Source organism: Pundamilia nyererei, unplaced genomic scaffold, assembly GCF_000239375.1.
Source record: "Pundamilia nyererei isolate P.nyererei 1_Seehausen unplaced genomic scaffold, PunNye1.0 scaffold00082, whole genome shotgun sequence".
Classification (NCBI taxonomy): Eukaryota; Metazoa; Chordata; class Actinopteri; order Cichliformes; family Cichlidae; genus Pundamilia; species Pundamilia nyererei.
In genome coordinates, this window is record NW_005187483.1 from 1630875 (window position 1) to 1646408 (window position 15534).

The 15534-nt window shown below is 41.3% G+C and overlaps 1 protein-coding gene across 3 annotated transcripts in view; it reads left to right on the top strand.

The window, feature by feature from the left end:
* The window catches only part of LOC102214895 (ADP-ribosylation factor-like protein 15), a 97757-nt gene that overhangs the window by 29152 nt on the left and 53071 nt on the right, over positions 1-15534 (top strand). For all 3 annotated transcript variants that reach the window (XM_005738180.2, XM_005738179.2, XM_005738178.2), the window contains exons 2-3: positions 9367-9511; positions 10909-10968. In XM_005738180.2, the coding sequence (XP_005738237.1) occupies positions 9367-9511; positions 10909-10968 (205 nt within the window). The remainder of the gene's footprint in view (positions 1-9366; positions 9512-10908; positions 10969-15534) is intronic.

Sequence of the window (15534 nt, forward strand, 5' to 3'; positions counted from 1 at the left end):
TGTCTGTCTGTCTGTCTGTCTGTCTGTCTGTCTGTCTGTCTGTCTGTCTGTCTGTCTGTCTGTCTGTCTGTCTGTCTGTCTGTCTGTGTATATATGTGTATATATGTGTATATATGTGTATATATATGATTATTTTTTTTTTTAGTCATTACTCAAAGTTATTATTAAATATATTACGCAGAACACCTTTTTAAAAAGTAATGGAGTACATTAAAAGTCATTTGTTATGCTACTCGTTACATTCCTTTCAAGCATGAAGGCATGAAGATTAGGAACTTTGTTAATGAGGGGACACGTCTGTATTCATCAAAAACAAAGTGTAAGTATTAAACTGTAGAGTGTTCACCTCAGGCTACACTGTGACCCACGCCTGGGTCAAAGTGTGGAACCCGTGCAGTGCTGATCAGTCCCAGATTCTCCTCAGGTGAACTCTTGCCCAGTTTGTTGAGAGAGACTCAGAGAGGGAGAGAGAGGAGATGTTTTTGTTTTTCTTTCTTTTCTTTTTTTTTTTTTTTTTTAAAGTAGTTCGGTGCCTCAATAGAAAATCTTTGATAAACTAAACAAGAGCTTGTTTTTCAAGCTTCGTTTGTAGAAAATGAACATAAGATTTTAGGCAGGAAACGCAGGCTACAAAAAGCATCTGTAAGAGCTGTGTCACAGTGACTCTTGCAAATGTTATGGATGCTTGAAAAGCATTCAGCACTGCAGAACTATCATGCTTTTGTGTTTCCATCTCTTGGGAGATGGTGTTTTTATGGGGGGGTTAAACTTGAGAACATACCTTGTTAATCATAGCGTGTCTATGAGGTAATCTATGAATCACTGAGTCACATCTTCCTCAACACAGTTATTAGAGTGTAGACCACTCAGCTACAACATTAAAACCACTGACAGGTGAAGTGACTAAGAGTACTCATTTTGTTGCCATGCAGTGCTCTGCTGGACATTCATTCGGGTTTTATGTGACACATGCCACCCACCTCATGGCAGCACCACTTCCACACAGCAGCTGCTTCCTTGAGTGAATACATCCTGCCAACAAGCAAAACTGTTCAGGACCGTGCAGCCTGCGGCGTATACCCAGCTTTCAGTGCAAACATCCACCACTGTGGAGTTCTCGTGTTCACAACCTTAACGGTTTAGTGTATGTGGTGTAGATTTGCTTTAATCTAACAAAAGTCCTTAGGAGCCCATTGAATAGTTGGCTACCAATTTATCATCCACAGAAGTTCACAGTAACATTTTAATGCAATAATTATACAAGAAAGTTGACCACAGAACTTTGATATTACTTTGATACTGTGTGTAACCTGTTGTTCTAGAGTTTCTGTCAGTACACTACACAAATAAATTGTGGTTATTGTTTGAGATACAAAGATCAGGGCCTTTGCAATGGCTATGGGAATGGTGCACATTGTATACTTTGTGTTTGTTTGCATATGTGAACCACAGCAGTGGGTACTTACTGCCACATCCAGATGGTGCTGGAAACAAACAGGGCTACGCTGTAGGACCCCTCAATAGGACCGTCTAGACTGGTCCCTGACCAGACAGATACAGCCTCCCATCAACTTAGCGTTTGTCAGATTTATGGTAATGGTCCTGCAACAGTCTTCCTGTCAGTGACATCAAGATTTACAGCACTGACACCCACCCCCCACTCCCTGCCACACACATACACATACACATATATGCCATCCTCATTTTGAACACTCCCTTTATCCCACACACTCCTACAAATGCTCCCTCCCTGCCCCAGCCTCTTTTCTCACTGCATCCTTCTTTTCTTAGTCCCTGCTCATTGCTACTGGAAAACTGATAGCCACCAGCAGGCCTCGTCTATACAGCTTGGAGTTGTGGAAGTTCTTGTGTGTGCATGTCATTGATGTTAGTAAGAATGCTGAGACATGAAGTCCTCACGTCTCCTTCTCTAACTGGATCAGGAACCCCAGTGGATAAAAAAGACCCTCTCGGGGTGGCAAACCACCCAAGCCCCCCTCTGTCTCCTCAACAAAAGGGTGTGTCAGGGTTTCCTGTTAATCCTCTGTGATGAAGCTTGAGTGTTTTCGGGGTGTTGAAGCAGGGAGAAGTGGTGGTGTAGAGAAGCCCGGGGGGGTGTATGGGTAAGTTAAATTGGTGTGGTTTGGCGGTGACTCAGAGATACTGAGCTGTGGAGATTTTAGAGGGTAAGGAGCAGAGGGGACGAAGGGATACATTATTGGTGGTGGAGTGCAACTGGAGGACAGACAGAGAGCCCCATGTATGCGGATTAGCGTCTCCCCCTCTTTCATGTCGGTGTTTTTGGGTGGTAACCTGATCCCTGGGCTCTAGCACTAGTGAGCCCAGTGGGAAAGGCTTCCTGACAGATATCCCGTCCATTCTCAGCCCAAGTGTTTTTCCAAGGCTGCTCCTCTGCCTTTGATCTGGCCTTCTCCTCATCCAGGCAGGGTCACAAGCTACCATGTCAGGCCAGATAGGAGAAGGCTAGCATTGGAGCTGCTTACTGAAAAGGGGAAGTGAAGTGGGGGGGGGAAGCAAGTAGATGCTTCAGTTTGTTTTTCGAAGTTGAGATTTATAGTCTAGACATATCTTGGTTGTTTTAAAACTGGATTCAAGGTTCCAAAGAGTCTGTCACGTTAACTTGTTTAGCCAAATTAATGAAGGGATTTCGCTTCTGTTCGATAGTGGCAGGCAGCACCAATTTGTTTTTCTCTTTCTGTGTTTGCTGCCATGAACGTGATTCTCAGAATTGGTGGAAATTTGATACATGAAGGTTTTTAGAGCCATTTCTTGTTACTTAAGTTACATTAAATGAGTTGGAGCAAAGCTTTGCCCTTTCCTTTGCAGTGTAAAAGATGTGGTATGTTCCAGCAAAAAGCTGGGGGGCGCTCTAACTTCACTCTTTCTGTGTGTGTGTGTATGTGTGTGTGTGTGTGTGTGTGTGTGTGTGTGTGTGTGTGTGTTCTAGCTTGTCTCCTTGTCCAGACACCTTAGCGTCAGGGCAATAGTGTTTGAGCTCTGAAACGAGGGCCAGACAGACAGAAGTGGGATGAATGAATTGGGTAGCGGGGGTGATAGGGGAGAGAGACGGAGAAAGTGAGAAAAAGAGTGGTTGTTGCTTTTGAATAAAGGGATGATGTGCCTGCAAAACGGTGACAAGCAAATCAGCCTTTAAAACAAGACCTCCCCGTAAACACAGAGACAAGCAGGCATAATGGGTTGTGGGTTGTTTTGTCGACTTAAGTAAGACACGGTCTACTTCACCAGACGGGATGTTGAGCTGGCGCAGACAGGGTCATCTTCTTATTGCTGTATGTCTGTCATTTCAGTTCAGCAGCCTTCTGCGATATTTTGTTTTAAGCTGTTGAAGTCAACAGTAGACATATTCAGCATGCCCTGCATCAAAAACATTCCACACAACTGGATGTGTATTGTCGAGGCACATGGAACGGGAGCGATGCGTATCCCCCAAATGTTCCAGTGTACTCTTTCTGTGTGTGTGTGTGTGTGTGTGTGTGTGTGTGTGTGTTTGTGTTTGTTCAGGGATCTATTTCTGATGCGGGATAATGAATGGCACCTGTTTAGTGTCCTTAACTGGCCATCATTTTTGAAGTGCAGTAAATCTTGTATTTCATCACCTGTAGCTACAGTTGAAAGCATATCAGAGTTCTCACTGCCAAATCCACATGGCATTTGTTTTTACTTGTAATTAAGGTATAAGAAAACAGTCGTTCGTGCTTGTGCTCATAGGCATAATACTGGTAGCATCTTGTCTGCACCAGTGGAAGAAAATCCACTGCTATGAGAGGCATGTGTGGTTAGAAAAATGCCAGTAACACTTAAGCATGCCCAATTAATGGTCAGAAATATATGCTATGTTACGAAGCAAAATAAAGGGTGGAGCATGGTTTGGAGTGTGGTGGTGCAGACCTAGGCCTGAAGCAATCTGTGATTTTGGAGTAACAACAGTCTGCAGTAACCTAGCATGGGAAGAGTCCATTGAGTAGCCTTGTGTGTCTAGCACGTCTATCTCGCCCCTTAACGAGAATGGCATGCAGTGCGCCCCACACACCCCCTACCCTCACTGTACTGAACCACACTGTGTCCCACTGTTCACCCCCCATCCAGCTTCAAAGTGGCAAATAACAACAACTGAAGGGGGGAGAAGATGAATGAGGATGAATGAATGCAGCCATCCACCCACCACCACTCCCATTTTGCCTGCACACCCTCTCCACCTCCCTGCTTCGCCCTACACTACCTTCATACCTCACAGCCTGCCTCTCCTCTCCACTGCAGGCCTGTGTTATGACTGTAGCTGGTGTGTTATTACACACATAGCTGTTAGCACTGCTCCTCCATGGGGACACCCATATAAAGGACTGTCATTTCCAAAGGTCAGGAGTGAGCCCTGCACGCAAGTGTTGTCCCGACACTTAGTCTGGAGGAAAGAAAAAAGAAAAAAAACTGCTTGCCCGTACTCTTTGTCTGTCTGTCTGCAGTGGGCATGACTACTGAGGCCAGTGTCTTGGGTGTCCTTTCTGTTTGTTTTTTTTCCCTCCTCCTCCTCTCTTCTATCCTGTCCCTTCTGTTGTACCGGAAGTCAGTATGTGCAGCTTATGTGTTTGCAGCCAAGGGGGAGGCTGCAGTTACTTCTTGGTATGTCTGTGTGTTCTGGAATACCAAAGGCTAAATGTGATACAGCAGTTTTTAAGCGGGCATTATTATACTCATTAGCACCATGACTGTGATGAGTGCAAATAGTTCCGACTTACTCACTGATGAGTAATCTACCTTTCAACATGGTGTTTTACATGCTTAATGGGCAGGACAGGGGCTAAAAAGGGCACTTATGCATCAGCTTGACAGATTTTCTTCATGTATAATTTGCTGCTTTTTCAGACACTTTTTTTTTTTTTGCAAAATGTATAATGTGGTGAGGGCAGTTGACTCAGTCATCTGGCACTTACTCCCTATAAATCAATCTTATTTCTTATTTTATCACCTTATTTCCAAAGGTTTACAGAATTTTCGTTCTTTTGTCTCCCCAAACTGTTTTTATTATTATTATTATTATTATTTTTTTTCAAAAACACTAAACGCTGGATAAACATTTACAGTTACTCAGTTGCTGAAGTTGAAGTTTCATCTCTTACTGTATTTCTGCAGAATAATATTGTATCTGAACTTTTCTGGAAAAACATTTGTCAGTTTTAGTTAAGTTTGGGTAATGTTAGCCAACCATCCTGATAAAAAATATTAAGACTTAAAGATCGTAAGGATCCAGAAAGATTGGTAACCATTACTGGGTAGTATTTATTAGAGGTGGGAATCACCATACATCCCACAATACGATATTATCACAATATTTAACGCACGATACGATATTATTGCAATTTTTTTAAAAAATATTTTGCGATATTCAGATTCTGTACATAAAGGTAAACTTTATCAATATTCATTTTATCTAATATCAAAGTCTCGCACTCAGTCTTTCTCTCATTTCAGTCAGTTTTATTGTTGACAAACTGAACGGTTTGTATTACAGTCTAGTCCAACTTAACTGAATGCAACCATCTGGTACAATTATAGCTATTCTGAACTATGCAATTGATGAAAACTATGCAGCCCATTCAGCAACTGAAGAATTTGAAAGTAAATTAAAACAAAATATAATTTTACATTAAATAAAAAAGTTTTAAACTTAATTAAAATAAAACATGTCTTAAATTAAAATAAAACATGTCTTAAATTAAAATAAGTAAACTGTCATGTTTATTACTGCCCAAAAAAAAGTTAAACACATTTGGACAGTGAAGGAATGTCAGGATTCTTGCTCAGAAAAAGGAGCTGATCAACATGCTCTGAAGCCAGAGTTTTGTTACAAAAACTTTTTTTGTAACAAAATATCGATTTCTGCTGTCCCTGTATCGATAATTATTAGCAAACAAAATATCACGATACTACACAGTATCGATTTTTTTTCCCCCCCACCCCTAGTATTTATGTAGCTGTCATGAGTATTTCTGTAGCAGAATTAGTTGACGCTGCACACCTGTTGAGATGTTTTAGCAATATGCAGAAACCGTACTTGTTATGTTACCGTTTCCAAAGATCCGGTTGAACAGAATAGGTATGAAATCAGCGTTTCCAAGCTGGCATATTTGATTTCTATGTTCTCTGTGTCTCCTTTGACAACACAAAAGTTTAATTTAATAACTTCAACAAGATCAAAGCTTGTCCATACAAACTGAAAGCTTGTTGGGAGCCTCAATTTGGAACATGCTGTCGTGCCACTGCCTATTTTCCGGTCCTGTGGTGTCTCGACAGTAGCAAGAGAGTACGAGAGTGAAACGTGAACTAGTCTTCTGTGGGTATAGCGGCTTCCCTCTATCCCACATTTATTACCTCTAAAAATACAAAGTCATTTTCTAAAAAGAGCCTGGCTCTTTTTCCATCCAACCACGTCAGGTGAATTTACACCATGATAGTTTATATGTCACTGACAAAAATGTTTTCATTTATTAGTTGTTTTTCCTTTTTTTTCCTTTTAAGTCTATCTGAATCCTTTAGTCAGTGGGACCCTTTGCCTTGATCTTTTTCAGTCCCTAAATCCATGTATATATCATGTGTTAACCATATGCAAATGAACAAACTTGAGGTCAGGAGGGTCTGTGGAGACATTGTTGGAGTTCTCGCTATACCATGTGGTGTGGCTTTGAGCATTATGTGAAGTAAAACATTGGGAGGAAAAAGAACTGCAGCAGTTTTCATACATCATTGTCCTTTTAAACTCTTGATATGGGAACCCCCCCATTATTTAGATGAGGCTAAATGCTAATAAGCTCAGTGTCTACTTGAGCTATGCTCTGCTGCCAGGAGGCCTAATTGTGTCACCCATTAAAAGTCTTGGCATCTTTTTAAAATTGGAGGCCTGGGGAGCGTGGTGTTTCTTTTTCCGTTTTTTCCTGTCATGCATCTTTCTCTTGAGGAGAAAATGCAGCCTGGCTACATCTTCTGTGATATGATTCTCATTTACATAAAGCCTAGCTAATCAACTTTCACAACAACAGTGAGGTAATGTCTAGGCAGGTCTTTCAGGAAAGCACAACTAGAACATGTCCAATTCTATAAGAGGCAACTAATCAATAGAGTCTATATAAAATGCTTGTCATTCCCAGAGTCTTTTGGCAGGATTGACAAGTGGCCTCATAGGTTTTATTTTTCATGAGTTTCCGTAGATGTTTTCCTATATCAAAGTACAGGTTACTGTATGGGTCAAATACAACTAAAAACTCAATTTCAGCTGTGTGTATAAATAGCTTGGAGATTTATGGAAATACTCATCATTGGACAATCTCTGTGATTGTGCTCTTGGTCTCAGTGACACATTGAGTATGTGGTTGACGGGGAGGGGCATGTCTCGAAGTAGGCAAAGGCCTACCGATATATTTATTTTTCTCCTGTGAGCCTTTTGAGCAAGCTCTCCTCGTCAATCTTGACCTGTCAAAGAGGGCCAGAGGTGGGAGCTGCCATCTCTCTCTCACAGGGGCCACTGTGTACATGGGGACCCCAGGGTCAGGGCCTGGATGCTCCTTTAGTAACTGTTGTGAAATCACAACTCTCTGGTGGGAGTAGTCCTCTCATTCTGCTCCCGCAATGGGGCAGCACCCTGATTCAATGCCTTTTTAAAAACAATGTTTACTCCTGGTTTAGCAATTATTTCATAGGGCTCGGAACACTCAAGTTATTCAACTCAATATCTATTTGTACCTGGTTGAGTTCTTCCATCTTCACTTACCTCAACCCTTCTTTTTAAACATCAGCTGTCAGTCCTCTTGGCTGACAGCTGGGGTAGTTTTCACCTTGTACAGAAACCTGTACATGTGGCTTCAGAGAAGAGAAGAAAATAACCCAATCAAACCAAGTTTGTACATGTGCTCTTCCATCTGACACGCGTGTGTTTCTGATCTTACAGTTTTTCTGGAAAAGGAGAATGTTTCCTGTTTGAGCAGACTGGTGGGTTCACCAAGGAGTCGGGGGGGCTCGGGTTGCTCAGCCGACGTCTGGTTCTGCTGAAGCAGATTCCCCACATCTCCATCAAACGGCAGTCCTGTTTTGGCATGACTCTGAAAACTGACCCCGGTAGTCATTGATGTCTTGGGCTCTGTAGATGAACTCAGGCTGAAGCACTTTGTTTTGTTCTCCTCCAATTTAAAAGTGGCAATGGATGCATCTTGTAAAATTGCTCTTTTATTGGATGTTCATTTGATTCTTTTAACTTGAGATAAAAAGTATTTTACAACGACTTAAAGCCGAAGTATACAAACATACAGACCTACTTGAAAACTGATGATGAATATTTGTTTATCCTCTCATTAGTTTAACTGCTTCTGCCCACCGAGGTATTCTTTTTCTGATGGCACACCTGGACAGCGTGCACACAGATGTGCAGCAGTTCATGTAGACTTGCGCATGTTTTTACTTCTTGTTAAAGTCTCTGAGCGCAGCAACAGTGTGTTGAGGAGGGTCGTCCTTTGACATGAGCAGTAGGAAATCTTGTGTTGATGTTCTTGTACTTGAAATGTGATATCGTAGATGGGTAGAAGACTGTGTGTGTGTGTGTGTGTGTGTGTGTGCGCGCGCGCGTGCGTGTGTGCGTGTGTGTGTGTGCGTGCGTGCGTCTGTCCTGCCATGTCCAGACTGGTTCCTGTCTTGCTAATAAAAGAGATCTCTTTTTAGTTTTGGATACTGATCTCCCCACACAAGTTTAAAGTTCTCATTCACGGTTCACACTGCATTTGCCCCTTAATGTCTCACAGCAGGCCCTCAGTCCCAGGCCGTGATTCATGGAGTGACAGGTCTGCCTCTGGCTGCCATAAGGGCCCAATCAGACAAGGTTTACATGCAGACAAAAACGTGTTGGACCAGCACTTGGATGCATGCATCAAACCCCCTGATTGAATATAGTTTGTCAATGACATTTTCTCTATGTGGCATGATTAAATTAGATCGTACATGTAGAAATCATGGTAGTATCATTCTTTGTCATGGTGCATTCTTTTTCTTTTTATTAAGCTTTCTGCTCAATCATTTGTATACTTTTTGCTCCTTGTACATCAGCTGCACGTGTATCCTATACGCAGCCTGTTTTTTCACGAGGTGTGAATTTTTGTTTTGCCGTATGAAGACAGAAATGCCTGTGAGAGTTGTCATGCAGAGTTATGGAGGCAAGAATTTATCCTAAGAATTGTTTTGATTGCAAATGCAGAATTATAGCGGTCCTCCCTCCAATTCCCTATTCCCCCCCCCCGTCGCGTAGAATTGTCTTCCAATGCATTCATTGCTTTGTATGCTTTGTTTTAGTGTTTTCGGGCACTGTGCTGTAAAGGACCCCCACCGCCGAGACCAGAGTATGATGTGGTGTGCATTGGCCTGACAGGTGCTGGAAAGACCAGCTTGCTCTCACGCCTCTGTAGTGAGAGCACCGATGGCATAGTTCCTACAACAGGTATGTGGTTATAAGACATGGATCAGTGGAAAAGAAGGCATAAAAAATTAGGTACAACAGCAGAGGGTGCATGCTTATCTCCCTTCGCTCACATGTGTTCTTGCAATCTTTCTCCTTTTTAGTCCTTTGTGATTCGAATCTGAAGGACATCATGTTCTTGAAACAGATAGATAGTACTATCCAGGTATTAGTTTTCCAATAGAGGAAGGACTTTTTCCAGTCCCAGTGTTTGTGCCAGAATAGATGTCAGGATGTCACCTGCCAATACTTGTTTTTTTTTTCTTCTTCAATCAAGTGGCAGGCTGGTGTTATGTCCAGAATAGAAGGAGTTTTCAGGGTTTGCACATCATTCTTGTGGTAGTCAGCACTCTGCTTTCCATATATGCAATCCCTCAAGAACCCTGACATTCCTGTCTCCTTCGCGGGCTTTGACAGCAGCAGTGTTGAGCTGTTGCAGAAGTCCCACTTTAGATTTACTCTTTTTCCAGGAGAAGCTAAATATAACGTAATTCCCAAATGTGCTGCCTGTAACAGTTAGTTTGCATTTTTCTGTGTCAGGGGGTGTGTTAGGTGAGTGAATAGCTCTCTGCGCCTGCTGATGAGTAAGCCTTAATAGATAAATTAGAAAATTAGTGTTCATCTCTGAAAGCAGATTTAGCTGTCAGCACTGTCCATCTGCCAAATGTACAGAGGGAAGAACAGGAAGGCCAATAAAGGGGGAACTCTCCTGCTAATATTCTTACTTCCTGCTTTATAATTGTGCACTGTTGTAATGTACATAGTGATTAATTTAGATGCTTGTAAAATCATAATCTGCTTTCAAATCTCTCCCCTAAATTTGTAAATGTTGTCAGGAAATGAATTCCCACCAAGACAAGTTAGCATAGTTTGAGCAACATTAAATTTGCCCTTTAGTGGGTTTCTCCACTATTTCCCGTACGCAGCCGCATAAACAAACCACATAATACACGATAGTACTTAGTTGTATCCTCCGCTAACCCCAACATAGAACAAAACACTTTTCTGTTTAGCTCTTCTTGTTTTTCTGTTTTTCTAAAACTGGACCACACAAAGTGTTTTTCTTTCATGTTTATAACACAAATATGTTGTCAGTCCTGTGTGTGTTCACCAGCTGGTTTGGAAAAGGTACACCAAATATCCCGGGGAAACCTAATGATAAAATTGATTTCTTTTTCTTTCCTTTTTTTCTTTCTTTCTTTAAAGAAAAAAAAAAATCCACTTTCTCACTATTGAAAAGTAAATGGAGCCAGCATTCCTAAAAGCTGACTCTCATCACTCCTAGCATGTGCTGGACACACACACACTGACACGGAGGGAAGTGCAATTTTTTTTAGGTGATTACAATGATGGATTTTCATTGTTTTCTTTCCTCTCAGGTTTCAGCATCAAAGCAGTACCGTTTCCAAATGCCATCTTGAATGTAAAAGAACTTGGAGGTAAGAAGTAAATGCAGGAATTCAAGTTTGTAACGTCTGTATTAGATGAAACGGAGTGACCCAGCAATGAAATGCTGTGGGCCATCGTAGACATTAACAGGTTAACTGGCCCCTGTAACAGTAACTGCATCATGTGATTATTGGGATTTTCTGTTTTCTTTGTATTACTGTAGGGTCTTTACCTTACAATATAAAGTAGGCAACGGTTATTGTGCCATAATGAATGTTTTCTTTTTTGAAATCCGTACTTTATGATCTGTTTACCCACCAAACTATGACCAGCTTCTTTTTCCAATGACATCATTGGAATATTTTGTACAAAAGTCCATATGTGACCTGTTAGATATATACTTTAATGGTTTCTCTGTCTTTAATCTGTATTCACCCCATCTCTTCAATTGAAATTTACACAAGCGGGCACAAACATCAAGAATGGGGAAAAATGTTTCTTTTTGTGTCCTGTAGCATGACATCTTTCAGACACAGGCGTGTGTGTGTATAGACGTCAGATGTGTTAGTGTTTGTGTTTTTTGGTGTGTTTTAAATTTCCAATGCTGAACAACGTGCACCGTATTATTCCTGGAAATGTACAACGCTCGAGGAAGCTATTAAGTTGAGATGAGGAAACCTGAGGTGGAGGATGGGATAAATAAACAGAGCTAATGCAATCGAAGTCCTTAAAGAGAGCCTTGAGAAATAAAAGGAATAGATTGTTTTGTAATTTCAGTTTCCTGTGCATGACAGGTGCAGTGCATATTTTCAAGGATCACCCAACTTAGGCGTCTGAAAAGATGAAGCACACACACTCACACAAATGCAAAAAGAGGCACGGGGGGGGGAACAACAAACAAGGAACCAACAAAATTGGAAAAAAACCAATAAGGGGTTTGGTTTTTGGTTTTTTTCCCCCCCAAAAGAGGTTTTTCTGGATTGGGTCAAAGCCAGTCTGGTGGTAACAGTGGTAACATGATTGTGGTTGGAAAAACACTGGTCCCACGGATGACACACTTGATTTAGAGACGTTAGTATAGGCTGCCACCACAGAAAAGCGTGATGAAATCTGTTCTCTCTTTCTCTTAGCCCTCCTGCCTGAACACTTACTCCCCTGCTCCTTTCCTTGTAAATACACAGAGCACAGGCAGTTGAGTGATTTATGTTGCCATCCGATATGGATGTATTGGAGACGGTGAAAACAAGCACATGTTTTGATGCCTCTACTAACTACCTTTTTTTTTTTTTTTTTTTTTTTTTTTTTTTTTTGAGGATATTGGATATTGTGTGTGAGAAAAGGTGTTGATTTGAAGCCATTGTTTTCCCTGCACAGGCATCCACCTTTTCTTCCAGTTGTATATGACGCAAATATATAATTGGAAGAGTTTGTGTTCTTGCATAATTTTCCACTGGTCAGTTTTCATGCAGAGACCCTCAGAGTGTCTTCTGATTATGGCAGGCTTGTTCTGCACAGTTTGAAACTTACTCAACACTTCCCACTTCTGTCAGTATTCTTTTATTCCTCCCCTTTCCCTATGGCTTTAAAACAAGCAAACATGTCTGCTTTAGTTTTATGTTATTTTGCACTGCATCAATGATGCAGAAAAATGATACAAGATGTGACACACAGACATCAGTGTTCCTGACCCCGAAACCCTTGTTTTACACAATGCCTCTGTGGCTTGTTCTCTTTACTCAGCCCTGACTAAGGCAAGAGAAGACGCTCTTGTTGAGAAGTGTCAGGATGTGAAGCACTTCCCGTGTATTTCCTTCCCATGCCACCGGAAAGCCTATTGAAGATCAGTGAGGTACTGACGCTTAACAGTCAGAAAGGTAAAGCTAGTTTTGCGTATTTAGGTGACGTATGTGCCCTAGGTCAGATGACCTGTTTGTCAGTATTTGTTTGTTTGAGTAGAGCACACAAACCATTTAAAAGACACAAAGTCACATAAAACTTCCTCACAAAAGCTCAAGCATTTTATTTTTTTATGTGCTGTTCTTCATTTCCTTGGTTTTGTAAGTCTCATTATTGCTCAACCTTTTACATCTGGGAGACAAAGGTAGTTTCAGCTGAACTGGAAGCGGGCATATGGGAGTATGTTAAGGTCAACATTTCTGGCACACAGCAAAATCTTTCATAAGTTGAACTCGTGAACATATGAGGAGAATACAAACTTGACATTATCAGAAATTGTCCTTTGTCACGTGTAGCAAGCAGCAGGAGATGTTTTGCATCAGTTTTGTTTTTCTTTATTTCTATAGTGCCAAATCACAACAACGTTCACCTCGTGGTCCTTTTATATTGAAAGGTAAAGACCCTACAATTACACAAAAAACCCCAACAATCAGGTTAAAGATATTCCATGCAGCTGATTCTGACATTTGCACGCACAATCACCTTCATTGGGTAATTTCTAGGAAAATTTCTAGATCTGGCATAAATTCGAGCAAAAGGAAACCAACCAGCAACAAGTCAGTTTGTGAAAGCTTTTCCTACATAGATATTCAACAATTAACTATAAGTGTTACTGCAAGATAAAAGCGCTTATGAACCAAATAACTCCGACCATGTAAAGTTAGAGTGCAGTCTCACTGAGTGCTGAGGTGCATTGTGTGAAAAAGTCACCAAGACTCTGCTGAGACCCAGTAACTGCTGAGTTAAAACCTTCTCTGCCATTCACATCAGCACAAAAGCTGTGTACTGGGAACTTCATGACATGGGTTTCTATCGCCAAACAGGTCCTCTAGGAGCATATGTATAGGTGACCCTGTAATTTTGATCATATGGTGTTGTACTTGGAGTTTGCTATAAAAATATAAAAGGACTGGAATGGTTGTGCATTGGTCATGCACAACTAGATCCACCTACATGGTGGATCTGTGTATTGTCACCAGGGGATAGTATCAAAATATGCAGAAAACAAATGAGCTACGCTTATTTGTTTGGGCTGTTGTTTGTGCTTTAGCTTAGCCTCCACTACAGAGAAGGCAGAGGTCATAATGTACGTGTGTTGTTTTGCGTGGTGAACTCTGCTCTTGCGTTCCACCTATGCAAGCTATCTGTGCCTTCAGGCAGCACAGTGTTGTCTTTATTTTTTCTTTGTTTATGGAGTACTGCACATAAGCATGTTGTTATATTGAGCCATACTAAGCCAGTAAATCCGTACTTAAAGCATAATTAGCTTGTATTTTACTTGACACCCGAATAAACTTTTTTTTCCCAAGGCTTCTGTGCTTCTGCATATTGGCGAACTTAACTATAGCATTAAACTATAGCATGTGAACTGCATGTGACCTACAGTTCAGTGCTGTGTCTGAACTCTTTCTACACGTAGCATGGGGCTCTGGAGCCGATCTATCCTGGCAATGTGCTGCTCACGCTGTAGATTCTGTGTAGATGCCGCATAAGTCTGGTTATGCATTTTTAAATTGCCGTGCTTTGAGTGCACTGGACCAGATTATCATATCTACAAAATGTCCTATAGACTAAAGACACAAATCAACCTTTGGGAAGGCATGCCCTGATGGATGTTACCAGGCGGGGCGATATGTTTGTCTGAGTCATGCATTTGTTACTGACTTATTTTAATTTGTTCTCCTTTTCATCCTTAACTCTGATTTTTGTCTTTTCCTTCTGCCTACCATACCTTCTGATCTTTAAAATTGTGTCTGTGTTGTGCTGTTAGATGTTTTCAAGAAAAAAAGACCAAAAAACTCCCCAAAACAATGCCTCACTTTGTTTTACTCCTGTCAAGCTTCCCTTATTGATTTAGACACATTGTCTGGCCTTGATAAAACACCCTGCTCGTATCAGACAAGGCTTGTCTGTCGTGCCAGTCAGTGTATTTAGCTTGTAAATAACTTCGTAATTTCCACTTCTCTGCAGGATTGACAAAACTTTGCTGAGAGAAGAGTATGACAGGATGAAAGGACAAAATAAACACATCCAAGCCTGATTTAACTCTAACCTGGAGAAGATGAATCTGAATAATTTGGATTCCACCTCCGAACAAGTTATTTGTAAATTAAGATAAATGTGCATGGAAAAAGAGCAAAAGTGTGATCTCACTGCAGAGTCTGTCTGCTCTCAGAGGCGACAAAATCCAAATAATCTTCTGCTCTGTCTTAGCTTTTTATTTAAATAGTGACACAGTCAATCAGTGTCATCAGTATGCCATGCTGTATTACCCTCTCAGGACTAATTAGAAATTATAATCAGGCGTTAAATAAATAAATACCCAGAGAGAACTGTGCCTTTTTAATTCTAGGATGGAAGCATGAAGAGATTGATACTGTTCATTTATTCAGTGGACAACAACACTGCAGCAAAACTGCATCATTTTTTTGTACTTATCTTCAGTCTGACACACATTAGCTACTGTGCCAGGTATGAGGATTAGGTGGGAAGGGCACCTCCAGTGTGTGTGTGTGTGTGTGTGTGTGTGTGTGTGTGTGTGTGTGTGTGTGTGTGTGTGTGTGTGTGCGTGTGTGTACAGTGATGTGACGTCAAGTCTAGACGGGCCATTTCACAGTGTGCATTCATGTCACGCAGGGACAGCTGATGAAGTGACCCTA